Source organism: Malaclemys terrapin, chromosome 19, assembly GCF_027887155.1.
Source record: "Malaclemys terrapin pileata isolate rMalTer1 chromosome 19, rMalTer1.hap1, whole genome shotgun sequence".
NCBI classification, from domain to species: Eukaryota; Metazoa; Chordata; order Testudines; family Emydidae; genus Malaclemys; species Malaclemys terrapin.
Genome location: NC_071523.1, coordinates 11322319 through 11341918, shown reverse-complemented (window position 1 = coordinate 11341918; position 19600 = coordinate 11322319). Strand labels below are relative to the sequence as shown.

Genomic DNA, 19600 nt, shown 5'->3' with positions numbered 1-19600 from the left:
CAACAATCTATTTCCCTCATCTCCCCACCCCTGAGTGATCTCTTGAAGGCAGATTTAACAGAGTTCAGTAAGAAACTTGCTCATGCTTGTGTCCTTGTCTCGGATTCTCCCCAGGGAATAAAAGAGCTTGTTTCAGACAATGACCTGAACACGGTTGCAAAGGCAGATGCTGCTCTGCACGAGTGCCGGAGTCTTTAAAACCAAGACTCCAGTTGTTAGGACTCGGCCTCAGCACAAAGAATAGGAAGCAAGTGAATAAATTAGCTATGGATTTCAGAGAGCCAGGCAGGGAGGGAACTAGCATTCATTGATTAACAAAGAGTTACGTATCCCCGGGGAAAGATCCTTTCACAGGAACGTCCACCTCTCAAACTGAAATGATGGTTTGGCTGGCTGGGAGCAGTACACTTGACAAGTTTAGTAATTTGAATCTCTCAACAGCTGAATCAAGCTCATACACAAGCTAGGAAGGAAAAATAAGGAAGCTAATAGAGAGCAGGACGTGCTGCTAAGTTGTGACTCAAATCCTGGCCATTCTCTGGGAAGTAACACACGGCCAGGTGTACACAGCAGGTAGGGAGGCTGGAAGGCTCGTTGTCCCACTACTTCACAATTGGGAACAGAAGGCTGGTAAAAATGGTTTTGCATTATGCTCTTATTCTACTTTGCCTTCCATTTTGAGGCAAGGCACAAAACCTTCAGTTTGCAGCCAGAGCCCCGAGAGTTGCTGAGTTGTTATACCTGCCTCTGGAAAGTTCCATTACATGCGTCTGACGAAGTGGGTATTCACCCACGAAAGCTTATGCTCCAATACATCTGTTAGTCTTAAAGGTGCCACAGGACTCTGTTGCTTTTTACAGATCCAGACTAACACGGCTACCCCTCTGAGAGTTACTGAATCGCTCTGCCCACCCCAATCTGCCACAACAGCATTTTCCACCTAGAGGCCAAGAGCCATGATGTTCACCCCAAAGCTGCACCTCCAAGCCTGCTCCAACTCTGGTTATTTCTTCACCGAAAGAGCCTTGACTCCTGAAATGTTCAGGAAGTCTTCACCCTCCCACTCCCAAACAGCACTCAAGGCACTGGATAGACAGTTCAAATACAATGAACACCCAGAACAGACATATTAGAAGGCCAAGCAAAGTCACATTAACAACAAACAAGGAGGGGGGCGGAATGCCGGAGCAGACACCGATCACGCTAACATCTCTAAGAGTGGAGAGGGATAAACTGAGTGGACATGCAAGGGGAAGTCTTTGCTGCTTCAGGAATGGGTTTGAAAGGCAAAAAGAAGCTGGGGTTTTTATGTGACCTCCTCTTGGATGTGCCATGACCACCACTGCAGAGCAAGATGGCCACAACACCTGCAAACCTGGTGCTGCAATGGCATCGACTAATTCGCATTTGAAAGAACTTGCACCAGCTTTCCACCTGGCCCTCTTTTCCCTTACAGCTCTATCAGAGCCTGCTAGAGACAACTCCATAGTATTCACCACGACAGTACAGCTATTTCTTCCGTCCTCATCACAAAGGGCCTGCCATTGGCACCTCACTAAATCGTGCTCAAGAGCCATAAATCCCGAGGCGTTTTATAACCACCTACAGTTACAGTGCCTTTGAGCCGGAATGCTCCCCAAGTACTTCACAAGCTATATTCAAACAGCACTGCAGAAATACAGCCATTAGTGGAAGGTGGCACCAACCAGTGGACAGCACACGGCACAGCAATTTTCTGGGAGGTGAGAACAGACAGATTTTGGCCTCCAAATTATACCTCTTACAAATAGTGCCATGGGACTTTTAATATTCCTGCAGTGCAGACAACAGGTCTGTTTGCAAGATCTTGTCGAAGAGACTCTCCATCTGCCCTACCCACATTAATTTATCCCTCTCTCAAGGTAGATGGACCAAGTTAACCCATCTAGGATCCGAAGCTGTGATTTCAGGGAGTTTGTGTTTCAAGCAAGATGTGTCGATCTTTGGTTACAGAGCCAGGACACGTACTACAGCAGGCTTGGTGGTACACAGGGGGGAGAAGTAGTGCTTATTTGGGGAATTCCACACATCTCCCCTCTGTATTTAACTAGGGCCCTGCAACTTCAGTTTCAATCTTTAAAAAAAAAAGCCATGTTTAACCATGTCAGGAATTTCAGACAGCTCTGGAGGGTGTGACCTGAGAGTGAACAACCCTTCATCTGGCCTCTCTGTACCCAGTCCTCTGGAGTCAGCCTTTAGAGTCCTAATGGAGAGAGACGTGTCTGTGCTATGAGAATGGAAAATCACAGACAGTCCGGGCTGCACATTGCCCATTGCAGGGCCTTCCTGCTACAGCAATAAAAACTGCAGCCTCTCTGGGTTTGTCACTAGCATTGTAGATGTTTCGTTTCTGACCGTTTTCAACCTGACAGTTTGTCGCCAGCTGGCAATGACTGAACTGCCGCCAGTACAAAGCTGGAACCAGAACGGAGAGGGCCAAAAGGCTGCACCCCACCCCAATTCCAGCACATAAAGCAAGCCAGGGAATTATAAAGTAGACAACCGATCCTAGGCATAATGGCTAAAGTCTACTGAAAAATACGCCAATCGTGAGATACTAATAGGACCTTGGGGAACAAAAGCATTTGACAATATTACCTAGAAGTTATTGCTGTCTGGGCTGATATGAAATGAGAAAAGTCAGGGAGGTGCTTTCTAGAGTTGTGCATTCTCAAGACAACACTTCAAAGGTAGCCTGGCCCTGCCAAGCTAACATAATTTAACCAGAGCGCTCATGAAATTTTACTAGCCTAGACACAAAATCTTTTCTGCCATCCTCGTGATGTGATATTTTATTTGCCCATCCAAACAACAGAAGTTATTTGTGCTGGACAAGCAGAATTTTGAAAAGCTGAGCCAAGTGCAGCCCTGCACAGCTGAGCACACCCTGGGGCTGCAGCCTGAAACTGCTCTTTGCAGCCAAAGAGTCAAAAGCCTCTGTAATATTTTTGCTCAGATATAAAGATAATCTAATTCACCAGTTCAAATCCAGCCCAAGTCAGCTATAAACAAAAGCTCCTGATTCCCAGTCCTCTGCTCACCAGGAGAGTATGCATCTCTTTAATAGGCCGTCTGTGTTGGCCTAGCATTCAGTTAGCTTTATCGCAGCATTTCCTAAACGTAGGATACAAAACACCACAGGAAGGTCAAGTAATACAGCAAAGTAAAGGTGACTGCTAAATGCCCTTTTCATTGGCTGCCTCTAGAACAGCAGAACAAATTTCATAAACAATGGCTTTTTAAAGTAATGCAGCAGCGGCAGATTTTCCCCCCCCACTAACGAACACGTGCTCTGGAAAATTCCTCACCAACCAACAGTTTAAACAGTACCTCTAATTATTCAAGCTTAGGAGTGCAGAAGAAAAATTCACCAGGGTATGTTCTGTTACAGCAGCAGCTTTGGATGAGATATGAGCAAAAACAGCAAGTCTGTAGAGAGCTTTGGCAAAATCTGTGGAATTTATATTGTACTTGACCTCAGGCATTTCAACAGCAGATGATATTTTAAGATGCAAGGAGGATCAATTACAAAGATATTTATTAGCTTGTTATACTGAAATGTCTTTTGCTGCTACAACCAGGCCAAGTTATACAGAAAACTTGCTAATCCCAAACACACTACTGGAGTCCATGCAGTTCATAAATGGCCATTTACTTTCCTCCTAATCAGTCTTTTCAAAAACACAAGCAAAGGTATCATGTCCCAATATAAAGACTATTCTATTAACTGTTTGCAAATATAGCTACATTACTTAGACAGAGCCTTTCTTTCAAGTGAATGGGAGATTTGGGTGAAGCAGGTACATCTAGTCTAGAGAGAAACTTTTGCATCATGGCATTTTGATGCTTCCACCGTGATGACGTTGCCATATCATGTTCCCACAGCGTGGCCATTACATCATCACAAAACAACGGGATGTCACACGTGGACTCCACAAGCTAGGCTTGCAGGGCATGATCCTGGAAAACAGAAGGTGCAGCAACACTACTCCTGCCACACTGCAAAATGCAGTGGTTGGTTATTCCAGTAGGACAATCACAAAAGAAATGGTTCATGTTGGCATTTAAAGTAACAATATTAAGAGCACAAAAGGTACCATCCATTGTGATGGCTGGACAAACTGGTGGGAATTCAGACTTTTCTGTGGCGTATTTCACTTTGACTGGCTGCAGACTTGCCCAACAGTGCTTGATTTCATGATCAAAACTCTTCAGAATCAGACGGATTGAAATCACAGGGATTTTCAGTTATATCATACATACATTTATAAACACCCCCATAAAGCCTTATGGGGTACGCTGTCACAATCCCTTGTTGTGCGGGAGGTGGAGTGGGACACACACACCGTAATTCCTGGCTTTTCCTTAAACCCAGTCATTCCTGCCATCTCACTGATAAACACCAGTTTAGCCCAATTCGAAATACTCAGTTGCAACAATAGATACAAAAAAAGGCCAAGTTCATTTCCCAAAAGCCTTCTGTTCAGCTGCTGAGCTTCAGGTTCACGGACTGTGTTTCCTTTAAGGTGCAGAAACATCTTTCATCTACGTTTCAGCCACTCCCTGGGGACTCGCACCTAACCAGGGAACATCAGAGGACTCTGTCTGATCTGCTTCTGTAACTGGGTCCTGCAAAACTTCAGCAGGTTCCAGCTCATTGAGAGAGGGAAATAACCAACTCTCAGATGCCGGCTCACACCAGAATTTTTACAGCACAGAAAGAGAAACGAACTCGACAGGTGTGAGTGTGCACAGTTTGCAAGCTACAGATGCCCCCTTGAAAGCAAACAATCTGCTAATCTACACATTGGACCCCATGGCCAAGACTCTAAATCTCTTTTTGCTGCCTGAGAGTGGAGTGGGTCTACTGTAAATGACAACAGCGGGCAGGGGAAGTTTGGTGGAAGTCAGGCACAACCAGAACTGATGAGAGTCACGCTACCTGATGAGAGACTCCAGAATAGCTGGGGTGGGGCCCTTCTGAAACTCCAGCTCTTTGTAGTGCAGGGCCTTAGCATAGGCACGGCATTTGGCAGCTCTTTCCCCCAACAGGACAATGCCATTATCATCTCTTAATGGCAACGGACCCTGGAGAGGAACAGGTCAGAATCAGAAATGGAGTGGGGGTGCAGGAAGGAAGGACAATCACCCCCGTCCTGCAACGAGGGGCTCTCTTACCTTGTCACTGTGCTCCATGAATTCTGCCAAGTTCAGCAGGGTCTGAGTCACCTCAGCAATATCCTGAGAAGTGAGGGCCAACTCAATGCTTCGGATCAGCTCATCCTGTTGGTCTTCATTCAGCTCGGACCAGCAGGAAACGAAGGCAGCATTGAAGAGATCTCTGAGGATGGAGGCAAAACAGGATTAGAGGAAGGGATTAACCATTCACTGTAAAACCAACTTCTGTTCTCCTGCTGTGGGCTGAGCTCCTGTGTTCAGCTCAGGATCACTGCTGAGTTATGCCGAAGCCAGCATGATGACAAAACTGAGGTGGTGGTCACTGAAGATGTCCTGGCTTTTTTTAAATAAGAGATTTTAACCCTCCCAAATTCTAAACACAGATAACTGCACTATGCCGCTTTCGATTCCCTTTGAAGTTTGACAGATATGGAATTCTTCACTGCCGTTCCTAAGCCGTTGTGTAGTATTGCCATGCCCTAAACATCTACTCTGTTCAACCCCAGATGTAATGACATTTCAGTAGTACCCTCAGTGATTTCCGAACTGCATATAGGTTGAGTGATCTTTCTGTAATGCACTTTAAGAACCATCTGGGTGAGAGATACTGTACAAATAGAAGGTCACTTGGCGACAGGATTTCAGTCTGACTAGTACTTAGAACACAGGACTGGGAGCCAGGAGTTCCTGAGTTCTAAACCCAGCTCTGACAGTTTCTCTCCATGGCCTTGGACAAGTCACCTCTGCCTCAGTCTCCCTTCACAAGAGGGAGGTAGGATGCTCACATGTGCTCTGGGGATATATTTGGAGACTATTATTAGTGGACCAGAATATTTTAAGTAATTTTACTTTTGTCTTTAGATGGGGAGTGAAAGTGAGGGTGGAGTCCTTTGTGGATTGACCCCCGGGCCGTGGCCCAACAAGAGGTTTTACAAACCCTTTCCACCATCCTCGGATAGAGTTCTACATAAAATTGGCGCTCCAATATGAGGCTTATCACTTGCTGCCTCAGCATTCTGCCTGCTGCTGAAACTATTTCAGGGATTCTGTAGAGAATCAAAGTATTTCTTGGATCATTATGAAGCTTAACAGCTAGACGAATCTTGCTGAGGTACTAGAAATCAGAATCCAGACTCACAAGAGAGCAGATGATTAAAGCCCTGACAAATGCAACCTCAGCCTTCTCTTCTGTAGTTGATTCTAAGTGCGAGGTTATGTGGGGACACACTACAAGAACATATTAAACCTCAACAAAAAGACTAAAATGCATCACTGGGGAGGTTCTTGCTTTTGCTGTCTTAGTACCCTTCTCTCAATTAGCTGCTTTATTCATTTTTAATGCAGAGAAAATAGGATATAAAATGAATATAAATAAGGCTCTCTTGAAATTCCTGGTATCGTCTCTATTAAATATTACCTTACATTTACACAGGGCCTTTCAGCACCAAGGTTTCCGACCTGCTTTACGAACCACAAGTAGAAAAGTCATTGCAGTCATCACTGGGGGTGGAGGACAGTAGCCTGGTAGCCAGCTCTATGCAGCCTACTGCACAACAGGGCGGGGGAGGGAGTTTTTTGGCCAAGGGGATGGAAAAGCATGACAGGATGTTTGATACACAGAATCTCTGCTTTGAAGATCTAACTCCAGAGGCTCACACACAAGTTGCAGATAACTTTGTCCTACTCAGGTAGATAAACTAAGGGCTGAATGAATGCAGCCAGGATTAAAACATGTGGTTGCAAGAAGTCTTGTTATTCCAAACACTATGCTTAGACCACAGAACCACAAGAGATCTTAGTGGCTTAAGCACTGGTTTTGAAACACTTTATGTTCCTTCTGTGCAGAGCCCTGCAATTCATTCTGGTATGCACAAGAATGAGAAATTCCTGTGTTTATTTCTTCAACACAAAATGCCCAACAAGATTAAATTAAAAAAAATAAAATCGTTTAAAACAATATGATGATGGTGGACTGGAACAGCAGGGAGCGTGTCTATCCTTTCTGCTCTGAATACTGTATCTGGGTTCCAGCCTGAACTAGTGGGGCAGGGAGAATGTCCCTTAGTATTTTTACTGGACATGTGTTGACATCACAAAGTTATCACATAGTCTGTGCTCACTACAGAATAGAACCGGGGTATAGCAGGGGTTGCTGCAGGGAGGATTAAGTGCACATGCGGCGGGAGGAAAGATGGGGGCACTCTGGGAGTGGGGCTAGAATAGCAGGGAAATACTAAAGGAGAGAACTGAGATGCATTTGCAGAGCTGTAAAGGACACTTGCACAATATCTGCCCACACAGCAAGCCCCAAACTTTTGCCAATCTATCAGCCTTTCCATTGTATGCATGCTACAATTCACTTCTATCAAAAAAGATAAACTAGAAACGAGTTGCTCTCGAGACAACAGTAAAGTCAGGTTCCCGCCCACTGAAGTGACAATTATGAGCCACAGGGAAGAGATGAACAGGCGGCTGCTCACGAAAACCAAGTCGCCCTAGACCTACTGGTTACAATGATCTTAAATCAGAGCAATTTATTCCACCCAGAGGAATCTTATCTGAGATGCAGGGCTCTACAAATTATTTTTTACTTTCCTGTTTTTTCAGCTTCACTTTTATTTGCCTTCTATTATTCTGGAAAAAACAGTAGACAGAATTACATTGAAAATTCTCCTCCCACTCAACATCGCACCTCGAGGAGCTGCCAATCAGGAATGCCAACCATTTTATTCCCTGCCCAAGCAATAGGCAACTCTATGTAAAACTCAGCAGCTTTTATGTGAGTTTCCATTTCCTTACCCTTTTTTTTGGCGTGTGCCTGGTGCTGCAAGCACATTAAGGAGAGGCAGGAAATACAGAATGACTGTACCTGGCCATAGGGTTATAGGCCTGAGCCAAGGCCCAGCAAGAGCGCAGGGATGGCGACGAGGAATCTTTCAGTAACTCCAAGCTCAACCGCCGCAGCCATTCCAGCCAGTCATCTTTGGAGACTCTTCTTGCTGCTCCCCAGGCCTGACACAGAAAGCAAGACAGCTCAGCTGCTGAGTGCAGTGCCAGTAGGTGAGCCCAAAGTAGAGGATTAGAAGCTTCAAGCAAGAGAAGTTTCTATTTCATTGCTCTACAGTTCATCTGGTACGATCCGTTCTTCCATTCCCTGGTGGGGTTCTCCTTCCACAGGGCCATTTGCAACAATCCAGCCTCATTTCTAAGCAACCCACCCAAAGCATGTTCCCATCACGCACGATAAACGTTTAACAAGACCTGCAGCCCTTCTCTCTCCGTTGCAAAACACACCCAATGTCACATGTCAATGTTAAGCATCAGCTTTGAAATACCTAATAGCGTGCGTCTAGAATTGGAACTGCAAGGTCAACTCAGCCCCTCATCCTGCTGAGGAGAGGGAGTGCCACACATACACCCCTTTGAATCTAGCCTATGGTCAAACAGTGCTCATGTGACCAATCATAACTGTGCTATTGCCCTCCTAAGAGCAGATGGAGAGCATCCAGAGGCCAGCCAAAGTGCTCCAATGCCTTCTGTTGGGAAGAGGTGCCGAGGATAAGCACTGCAATTAGTGGACCGGTAGCCATGAACTTGTCCTAAGTAGAACCCAGTTCCTTCATTGCACTTACCACTTAAAGCAAAGGGCTACTTATCAAAGTCATTATGGTCATTCTGGGTCAATACTTTCCTGCTATTTCCCCCTGAGCCAGTCACTATTTGTCTGTGGTCTAAATAGTCTCACATGTACCAATACCTAGAGATGCATCCACGCACAGAACTGTAAAGCACCACAGAGAGTTCATTTGAACATTTCTCTAACATGGAACAGAGGGCACTTTACACAGCTGCCTTTAATAATGGGCTATTCTGGGGGACAGTGAGGGTAGAAAAAAAACATTACAATGGAGCTGAAGTAGTTAAATCTAGAAGTGAGTGATAGACCATTCCAAGGCTCACTCCTCAGAATCAAGGAATCTTGCGAACACATCAGACATGGGGAAAGAGCCCTTCAGTGTTACTACAAGGCTTTCAATCCAGCGTCTGAACCGCTCGCAAGACATCCTCTAAAACCAAGAGAGAACCTCAAAGTGGCTTAGAATTCTAAAGGAAGCCCCCTGACACCAAACAAGTCTACTCCTGGGGCTGACAGCTGGCAATGCAAGAGAGCCCTGAAAAATGTTCAGATGCTCCAGACATAACTGTTTGATCAAGGCACCAATAGCCCCCTACCTTCTGCAGCAAGCTACTGCGGGAAATCCATAACTCACCTTCTGCAAGTTGATGGTGCTGACGTGTAATTTCTTCATAGGTCCTGTTTCCACAGGGCCACTGGTCAGCGTCTCTCCCTGGTTGCTTCTCAGCATTCGGTGCTGATAAATCAGGGGATCCTCCTCTTCGTCAGCAAGGGTGTAGCCCTGCAATCAATGGCTCAGAGTGAAGGCAAGGTGTGCCACTATTAAGTCTTCCTTTAATGTGCACAGTCCTTCCCTCCCCACCTCTCCCTCCCACTTTCTGCTCAAGGCTACCTGTCTGGGTGAAAGGAAACTCAAGAAGTTCCCAACTGTTAAGCTCAATTTGGGATAGGGGGATGATCTTTCAGAACAACATATTACATCTTTGGCATCTGTGAGCTCAGGTCATCCCATTCCCATCAGCACTAGCTGCCAAGAAATCTTGGCTCCCAACACTGGAAGATGGAGAAGCCAAACTCAGTCATACCGCAAATCAGTACGCCACAAAATAATGGCGTACTGTGGAATAATACAGTGGAATAATAATACTCCACAAATCAGTGTCCAGTTGTCTCAGTGAGGGCTGTAGAAAGACATTGTGCTAGTGACCAGGAGAGGACATAACAATGGAATTATGTTGGGAAATATGGAGCAGTTCCTGACTTATGAACTATGGGACCTACTGTAGTAAACTGGGCTTAAGCAGGAGAATCCTTCCTTGGTCCTAGGGTGGAAATGGTGAAGGAGAGAAGGAAAAACACAAACTACTATTGTAGATCCCTCCATTTCAGAGACTTTTCTATGGGGAGCCCAAGTTTTACAAGGCAGGTAAGTTTTCCAGTTTCAGTCTCAAAATACCCAACTATATTATTTCTACTACTCAGAACATGGAAACAGTTACTCTGCAATGCAACAGCGAGAAGCCTACATGAGTCTTCTGCTGCAGTAGCTTCAGTTCAGAACCTACCTGCATCCGATTCTACACACTTGGCTGCAATCATACAAGCCAACTCACCTTCACAATCCTGCAGATGAGAACATCATACCGCTGGTGGTTTATTCGATGACGCACCAGGACCTTGTTCACCATCGGGATAAAAATCTGATACTGTATGGGAGAAGGAATCAAAAGCCAGTTAGTCAGTCTCACCAAGACTGCAATATACCCACTGATTCCATCTTCAATTCATTGACCAGCTAGAAGCAGAATCTGAAAGAGCTTGATTTGAAAAACACATGCTACCAAAAACCATTGGGGGAGGGGGGGAGGGCAGGGGAGACACTGTATGGGCAAACCCACTCCAATACACAATTGTAAACTGGAAAGACTGCAAAACTGGGCATTGTCTCTCTAAAATCCAGGCTGACTACATGTTAAATCCTCCCATTTTAAAGCCATGAAGGAAATTCCCTCCCCTCTGTCACACTTAAGGAGGAAATTACCTTCTTCCCTAGCTGGAAGACCAGAGAGGACAATGTATCCATGGCAGTTGGCCGTAGCTCAGGGCTTAGATCTAGTGTCCGCACGATGGGGTGAATAATCCGTGAAGCATAATCAGTGAAATCCAGGGATTCTGTCAGGCGGTCCACAGTCTCCAGAGCAGCTCTGAAACCAGAGCAGAAAGGACTCGTTCATTGATGGGACAGGATAGGAGGAGAAGGCTGATTATAAAGATACAAGCGATTTATGCACATATGTCTCAGCCATTAGCAACAACAGAAATAGACGTGGCAGGTTAGTGGGCTTTTGGTGACGACACTTGCAAGACTGCTTGAATATGGCAATGACTAAGCCAATGGCAGGGGAAAGCCAGGATTTATTAGTGCATCTGAGAAACACAGAGCACTAGGGCTGAGGCCTTCAAGTAAATCGTGCATCTGATTATCGAAAACCTAGAGGGACTAATCAGCAATCTATGCCAGGTAGGACCACAGCAGCCACTGAGGAACACAGATGAATGGAGGTAGAGTGGAGAAGAGAGTACAGAGTTGGCAGATACTTACTTGCGAGCCACCAGGGGGACGTCTGGGGCATCAAACAGCTTTACAATGGGAGGTAGTAACAAATGCAGGTAGTCATCCAAGTTAGCGCCAAACAGCTGGATCGCATTCAACAGCTGGAGAGAAAGATGATCCAATGCCACCCAGCTTAATAAAGTCATGAAACAGCAATGATTTAAAGTAACCCTATCTCCATTTGGAAGCTGCTCTGGCACAGTGCATTCACCTGAGCACTGACTGAACCACTTTATCCCATGCTTTTATGGCAGTGGGGCTATTCCACCCCTCTTGCTTCAGTGTAGCCAGATGTGGGCCCATGGAACGATGCTCCGGGACAGGCAGTACCCAACATGTCACCTCACCGGCTGAATCGCTCACCTTGACAGAGACGTTGCGTCCTGGGCTACTGTCGTGCATGAAGACCCGTAACATGTGAGGAATGAGCTGAGGCAGATAGAGCTTGAACTCGCCCCCAAGAGCCACCACAATTTGCTCAATAAGGAGGATAATTGTGCTCTGTATAGAATTGTTCATGACCCAGAAGTCCTGGAGGAGAAAGACAAAAAGGGTTCTCTATCGCTGAGCTGTATGCAGGACGGGACCAGGAGACAGCGTAAGGTTAACACTAGGGAGAACCTTCTCCTCCATTAGGCAATCCCCTGATTTAAGCAACTTAAGAAAAAAACAAAAACACCCAAGCCACCTATTTGACACTGCTTATTACACCAGCTTTCGGGCAACAGACGAATCATTGGTTACAATCACAATGCTCCAGCTTCCATCCCACGCTGTTCAGCAGTAGTTAGAAAAGCCCAGGTTCAATCCTAACAAAGAGAGGATGGCAGGTACCCTCAGTGGAGTAACAGCTCTGAGACTGGATTAGAAGAAGAAACTATTATTAAATGATATTTTATTAATCAATATTTTTCTCCCATCATTAATAATTTCCCTGCCTTCCGCAGCTGCAGAGGTTCGTTAATCTCCCCCGACCTCTCTTTCTGGATGGACAGGTACATTGTGACTGTGATGTTCCCTCAAGAATGACCCCACCTGCTCAGTAAAGGAAAGCATAATTAACCACCTTCCAGGATCCTGGGGTTCAGGCTAAGGGTTGTACTCACTCTCATAAGGGTGACAATTTCATCCATATAGGGTCGAATATGGCTCCTCACAAAAGACACCAACATTCCTAGCTGCTGGAACAGGAACTGAAAGGAAGAAACAGGTAAGTGCTCAATGCTGCTATCCAAATGCCCGTGCAACTCAGGGCAAATCTGATTTCAAAGGCTAATCGCAAGCGCCTTTAAAAACTAAACAACATGCACAGCTATAAATGCTGGAAGTCTGGGGCCAAATTCTCTCTCTCAGCCTCAACCCAGAGGTGGTATTTTTATCCACTGCTGTGAGTATTTAAAACTTTGGATATGCACGCACCAAAGAGATTCTACGCATGCAAATTGATTAGGTGTTTAAACAACAGACTCGCAAGTCTGAACCCAGAGTCTGAAATACCACATCGTTTTATAAATTCAGACCTGGAGGCTGCTTCTGAAAATGTAGCCCCGATCTCTTGCCCCTGACTGCTGGCCAAACTCACCCAGATTTTAAGATACTTTGTTCTATATTCTCTCCCTCTCCCCACCAAAGCATATTGGTGGAATATTACAGGGACAGATTGCAGTACTTGCCAGGTTAAGAGTTCATTAGAAAGATGGCTAATTGTACCCTGGGAGTATTGTGACCTAGACCATTCTACTGTACATTTGCTGTGTCCGGTTCATGATTCACTTTGTTCAAGCAAAACAAAATCATGTGCAACTATCCACTGTAGTGATTTTACTTTTGAGTTTGGTGTGAAATAATATAACAATTTGGCTGAGCACCCCTGGTCCACAAATGCTTATTTAAAACCAAACCAACCACAAAAAACCCCAACCAACATTTGTATCATTTTCTATTAAATTTCACAGTTTTCATGCAAACCTTGTGGTGTAGATTGTAATTGGTGTTCATAGCAAATACAGGCCAATGTGTTCCAAATTGCAAGTGGAGCTCAGAAGAATAGATTATGGGGTTTAATGAAAATCAGGTAAGTGGACCAGGGATAAAAAGCAGCCTCTTTGGCGAGGGCAACATATACATGTTTACTGAAAAATAACCCAGAGTTCTTGTGGAGTCGCAAGAGGATGTTTACATACAGTGCAGGGAACTGCCTGGTTTGTGCTTTGTACCCACCTCAGCTCTTCTCCCCAGTACACTTTCACCATCTTCTTTTACCTGAAAATTTTTAAAGAGAGTGTGCAAAACTGCAGAGCTTTCAAGCAAGTTAGGTCAGTCATGTCTAGGCGCCCAGCAAACCCAGAGCGCCAGGGTTTTTCATTCCAATCTGAGCAGTAATTCAGTCTGCTAGAGGATTGCCAGTGGGGACTGTGGTTCTATAGCAGGAATGGGGGCAATTCTGTTGCTCCCATCCCACATGTAAAACCCAATTCCAGTAACTCATGCGAGTTCCCCATTACATACACTCTTGAGGAAGAGGTTCTGCTATAACCAGCCATCTTAGGCCAGATGCAGCTGAGGCCCATTCTTCTGATGCAATTTTACATGTAAGTGAAAATTGCTAATTAAACGAGAAAGAAGTGAGGTGCTGTGGAATCATTGTTCACTCAGCTGTGAATGCCTGCTGACTGCAGCAAGTCAAATTCCCGGCACAGGAGGAAAGCACACCGCTTTGCTAGAGGTTTAAGACTCTACATGTAAAGACGCTGCAACAGGGCATAAACTGCAGAGGCCACTGAAAGCTGTGGGACCTGCACAGGATGGCTTAAGAAGGAAGCAGAATTGAGAACTGGCCATTTAGGGGGGATGCTTGGCAGCAGCTGTTTCAATGGAGAAGCAGAAAAATTGGCACCCCTTGATGTTCTGATCAATGCCCAGAGGAGAGAGAAAGCAAAGCTGGTACCTCACTTTCGCAGCATGCTTGGCAGCAGCTCTCAGTGCAGGAGCATCCAAAGCCAGTTGCATTCACTTTACAATGGATTCTTGTTTTGGGGAGGGGTGGGAGGGGAGCAAATTCCTAGCACACTCACCTCTCGGATGGCACCATCGCAAACCCGAATTACATTGAGAAACGTTGGCATGACCTGGGGCAGGAACTGCACACACTTCAGCCCGAGGGATTTGAAAATAAAGGTGATGGCTTGGACTACCATAGTGTGATGGTGGGACAAGGATTGGTCGCGGAAGATTCTCATCAGCGCTACCATGGAGACAGCAGGGTAGAACTCATCCAGAGGGAGGTTTCCCATGTTCACTAACATCTCACTGGTACTGTAATCAGCTGGGAAAAGGTAAGGAAGTGTCACTTACATGTGTACACACAATACACACCAACACTGCACTTCAGATACAGCTGGCTAATGGGGGGGGAGAGAAGAGGAATTTACATTAACAACATGCTCAGAGGAGATGACCAGTCCATGAGAACTTAAATGAAAGCCCCGAGACCCTGAAAGTTGTATGCCTAAATTTAGAGGACAAAAAAAAAAAAAAAAAACTTGGCTGCACGGATATCTCAATTTTTGCGCACACACACACACACACACACACACACCAAGAGTAAGGGAGTGGCATCTATAAGGCATTGTGCCCCAACCTGCCCACGGCACGTGCCTCTTTGCTGAGAATCTGTTTATAGAAGGAGCTCAGAAGCTTTCAGGGTAGGAATTGGTGGAAGAGGGGAGGTATGATCGCCAGAGCATTGGCCCCTACAGAGCCTGGACACTTCTATAAGAAAATCTACGCACAGGGTAATGTTGCTAAACAGTCATGGGGGACCCAGGCAATGGTACTGCAGCAGTGCTACTGAGGAAGACAGAACGGTATAGCAGCACTGTCTTGGCTCACTGCAGAAGAGATCCCCAGGATTCTCCCATGTCTCTAAGATTTATGGGGTTGGGTAGAGGCACAGCTCCAAGATTAACAGTCCCCTCTCTGCAAAATGTCTTCTGTAACAAGAGGTTGAGGGAAACAGGTGAAATGTGCAGGGTTTTCTTGCTCCCCTCCCACGTTCTTTGTGCAGGAGAGGGGAGTAAAAGCGATCACTAACAGTACAGCTTTAACTCTAGCTACTGGTCATCTTTCTCAGCTGCAGTTCTTCAACACAATGGCAAGAGCTAAGACAAGAACGACTCAACAATAACACGATCTGCCCTTTGATTGTATGTTACACCTGCTGCTCATCCCTGGTGGCCATCTGAGAGGAAAATTCATGATCCCACTCTGCTTTTGTAAAAAAAAAAAAAAAAATATGAGGGGATAACCCTGCCATTCTGGCCAACGTTCCTCTCCTAGGGACACACTTACTCATGTCCAAAGGTGTGAGAGTGCCAGAGCCTAGCACATGTCGCCTGAGACGTTTGCCTCCATGGCTGGATGCACTGCAGTGACCGACTGACTTTGTAAAGCACTTTTAGATAGCTGGAGCATGACAGATACGGTCTCTCACATCCCATTTATAGAATATTCTGCAATACAAACCTCTCCTGGGAATAAGCTACATTTGATTGATTGCCTTCTTCCTCTCTCTTTTTAAAGATGACACATCCCCTTCCTTCTTTTCCCATCTAATCAGGTATTTTAAATGTGGTAACCAGTATGCTAATTTGTAGCTATCGGGTAACATTTTCTCAAGTGCCTCAGTCCCATTTTCAAGTGTGGCATTGACATTCAGAGGGATTTAGGCTCCTAAGTCATTTGGTACTTGTCTACACTTGGAAATTTACCAAGATAACTATTCCAGAATATGAGTGTATCCACAAAGAGTTACTTTGGAATAAGTACTCTAGTAAATTTCCAAGTGTAGACAAACCCTAAGGGCCTTTTGAAAATTTACTGAAACTTCTGTATCACCATATATTGCTCTACTATGAAGAAACCACATTACTTTTGCACTCTCCTCCCTGTCTGTTTGTATTAGTGTTTGGAAACTAATTTAAATAGCATTTTTTAATTCCATATCTAGACTTCATTTACACTGGTGGAGCACAGCTCCACTGAATTCTTTGGATTTCACAAAAGAAAACCTTGCCAATGGCTGAGTGGACACGTCAGTATAACTATTTCCATCAGACATGTTTACAGTAAGTTACAATTAAACAATAAAGTCAGTTATAGTGAATTTCACATCTGGAGATGCCCATAATCTGGCTACTTATTTTTGTTCAGTTCTCTTATTTTGTATACAGTGAAATTCATGCACACATACACAATCAGTTTCACAGCTGAACCCAGAGGGCTTTTTACTGCCTTACAGGATGCTACATTGAAAGTGCTTAGAAATCTATTTGAATTCAGGGACAGTTTATCACGCTCCATCTGGTATTATATTTTTTTATTGTAACAGTTGAAAGTGCTAATAAAAATTCCTGCCAAAACCAAAGTCCTGTGACGCCAGTTTGATGGTTTCATTTAAGCAAACACCTGGCAAACAGCTGCCTATCTACGTCCTGACACCATCGCCAAGCAATTCAGCATTATTGCTCTCTGTTCAGGAAATGGGTATACAACATGGGTAACTGCAGACAGGGAGTGAGGGATGTGGGCAGAACTTTGTTCTGAAGCAACCACATGAACTTCTACTTACATTAGCACCAAAATTCAATGATAAAAGTAGGGGGGCAAAACTACTGATACCCTCAGTTGTATGAGTTTGACATACTCCATGGACACCTCCTTGGGAAATGTTTGTTAGATGGTTTCAGCATTTTACTTTGATTGCAAGTTCTGCAGGGCAGAGGCCTGTGTAATTTGTCTGTCAGACACCATGCACCCCTAGGACACTACAGAAATAAAGGCCTAAAGCACAGAACTGTGCAATGGACAGTAAAGCCTATGTCCTGAAACAAAGCTCATTCTAGTGCAAGAACATGGAATGGAACAGGTTTCTAACCTTTGAGAACTTTGAGCACTTTGAGAGAGAAAAACTGGGTTTAAGTTGGTAATTGTTTAAAAAGTCTTTCTGGTTAATCTTCATTCTCAGAATAAAAACACTGTATTCTGCATTCCCATGAAAGAGGGAGAAGGGGCTAGGGCAGGGAAAACTTTCAAAGGAGTCCAACAGTTCTCAGGGACTGGTGCTGTGACCTTGTAGACAAACAGTCCTAAGTAAACCCTGTCAACTAAGTGTAACAGTTTTAAGGGGATACCATCAGCTTAAACAATTCCCTGCACATTTGCCTGAAATGTATGGACTATTGCTGCAAGTAGCACCCAAGATCATTACAGATAAAAAGTTAGAGGAGATATTTCTCTACTGGTCATTTTATTGTACATTTGACCACATCGTATGTATTCAGATTTCCCCTATATAGGCAATCTCCCATTTCCATTAGCCTTTCACACAGCAACAGGGAAGAGAAAGACATTTTATAAAACAGGAAGGTGCAATTGTAAAACCTCAAAATTGGGCAGGGAGATCTGTGAGAGGTGGAGAACATGAAATGACTTTCACCTCTAGTTTTAGTTAACAGGAACCCTCTAATATCAACAACAGATACAAAAGGGAACTTGGCATGGAACCCTCAAAGTATTTTCTGTTTTGTGCATTCTAGTGCTAATACAGTGTGCTTTCCATCCATAGATCTCTACGCATGTCACAAACACAGGTCAGTATAATTAGCTCTTTTTTAACAAATGATGAAACAGGTATTGAGATGTGACGCACCTGAAGTCTCAGAGGCAGAGCTGGGAAAAAAACTCAGGTCTCTTGTCACCCTGTCCTACGCCCTAGCTACAGATAATGCTGCCTTTCCGTAGCTTAAGTCATTTCACTTTTGAGTGAAAATCTTGATTGAGTGTAAAGCCCATGGAGTTTTTGGGAAACACTCTTGGTTAGGATCCATCTAGCCCACCTCTCAGTACTGACTGAGAAAACAACCCAGATGCTGCATTACGTCATTTTCATCTTTAGTTCTTGTGCTGGAATGTAAAGACCAAGGCCCTTTTAAAACTAAACAGTGCAGGGTACACACTCTTTCCCCAGTCTCCCTCTGCTTACAAGAATCCTGGCTGGATTTAGACTCCGACAGGCTGACAGCCGAAGCGTCTCGCGACTGGTCAATCATGCCAATATTCACTTTGTGCTTATAAGGGTCCAAAGCCCCCAACAGTCCCAGCACACGGATAGCCTAGCATGGGGGGAAAAGGTCAAAAAAGAGAAGGCATGTCAAGGCGTATCACTCAGGCTAAGGCCAACACATTAAACGAAGCCTGAACTCAGGGCTCTGGGTGGCTGGTGGAGGGAAGGTGCAGATCAGGTGGTGGGGGAGACAGTCCCATCGTATTCCAAATAGAGCATACTGACTCTTCCCATCCACTGAAGTGAGCAACTTAACTAGCTTCCATTCACAGCCCCTTTAGAGTCCTGCTCATTATGCCAAACTAACCCTCAATCAACCCCAACAACAGATCAGTCGTTAGTTAGAAGGTTAGCATGACTGACCTTGCCCTCTCATGCAAGTACGCAGAAGAAGTTGCTGCTGGGAAGTGAGCTTTGAGTTCCTACCTCTCTCCGAGTGCCCTGGTTCTGCTCGGTCTTCAAGAAGTTCAGCAGCACATCCAGCAAGGTTGGGTATTTCCTGTACGGCTCCACCACATAACCTGTGCTGGCCACCAGTTGTCCCAGTGTCCACAGAGCCACCTGGAATGAATATAGCCCTGAACGGTTAGTTATGATCAGGCCAAGCAGCAAGTTACTATTTGTCCTGTCCTACCAGAGCCATTTTTCTTCTTTTAAAACATCTCAATGTCTGATTGCCTTCCATGACACTGGAAGTCTCCACAAACAGGGTCTCTTCGTTAAAGGAAGGTGAAAAGTCAATTAACACATGGCAACCTACAAACCTCAGGCTTATACAACACACACACCACACCACTCTGAGATGTGACTTTTTCTCCATCTCCTTCGGTTGGTGTTGGAAATGTCTCTGCAGCATGGAGCCTGAACCAGTGTCTTCCACAAAAACCACTGACCTACGCTGGGTTTTCTAGCCACCTGGCAGAGCATCCTGATCACAAGACAGAGTGGCGCTACAATTTCCATCTTGGCAGACAAGAACGGACTCTGCGTTCCATGAGAGACTGACATT

The 19600-nt window shown here is 45.0% G+C and overlaps 1 protein-coding gene across 4 annotated transcripts in view; it reads right to left on the bottom strand.

The window, feature by feature from the left end:
- MTOR (mechanistic target of rapamycin kinase) overlaps positions 1 to 19600 on the bottom strand; it is a 103680-nt gene that overhangs the window by 70028 nt on the left and 14052 nt on the right. For 2 of the 4 annotated variants that reach the window (XM_054009144.1, XM_054009146.1), the window contains 13 exons: positions 19018 to 19152; positions 18511 to 18640; positions 14543 to 14793; positions 13689 to 13730; positions 12575 to 12661; positions 11832 to 11999; positions 11457 to 11569; positions 10896 to 11058; positions 10468 to 10560; positions 9489 to 9635; positions 8087 to 8229; positions 5218 to 5380; positions 4982 to 5127 (listed from right to left, as the gene is read on the bottom strand). In XM_054009144.1, the coding sequence (XP_053865119.1) occupies positions 4982 to 5127; positions 5218 to 5380; positions 8087 to 8229; positions 9489 to 9635; positions 10468 to 10560; positions 10896 to 11058; positions 11457 to 11569; positions 11832 to 11999; positions 12575 to 12661; positions 13689 to 13730; positions 14543 to 14793; positions 18511 to 18640; positions 19018 to 19152 (1781 nt within the window). The remainder of the gene's footprint in view (positions 1 to 4981; positions 5128 to 5217; positions 5381 to 8086; positions 8230 to 9488; positions 9636 to 10467; positions 10561 to 10895; positions 11059 to 11456; positions 11570 to 11831; positions 12000 to 12574; positions 12662 to 13688; positions 13731 to 14542; positions 14794 to 18510; positions 18641 to 19017; positions 19153 to 19600) is intronic. The other 2 variants (XM_054009145.1, XM_054009147.1) reach the window with 1 other exon arrangement.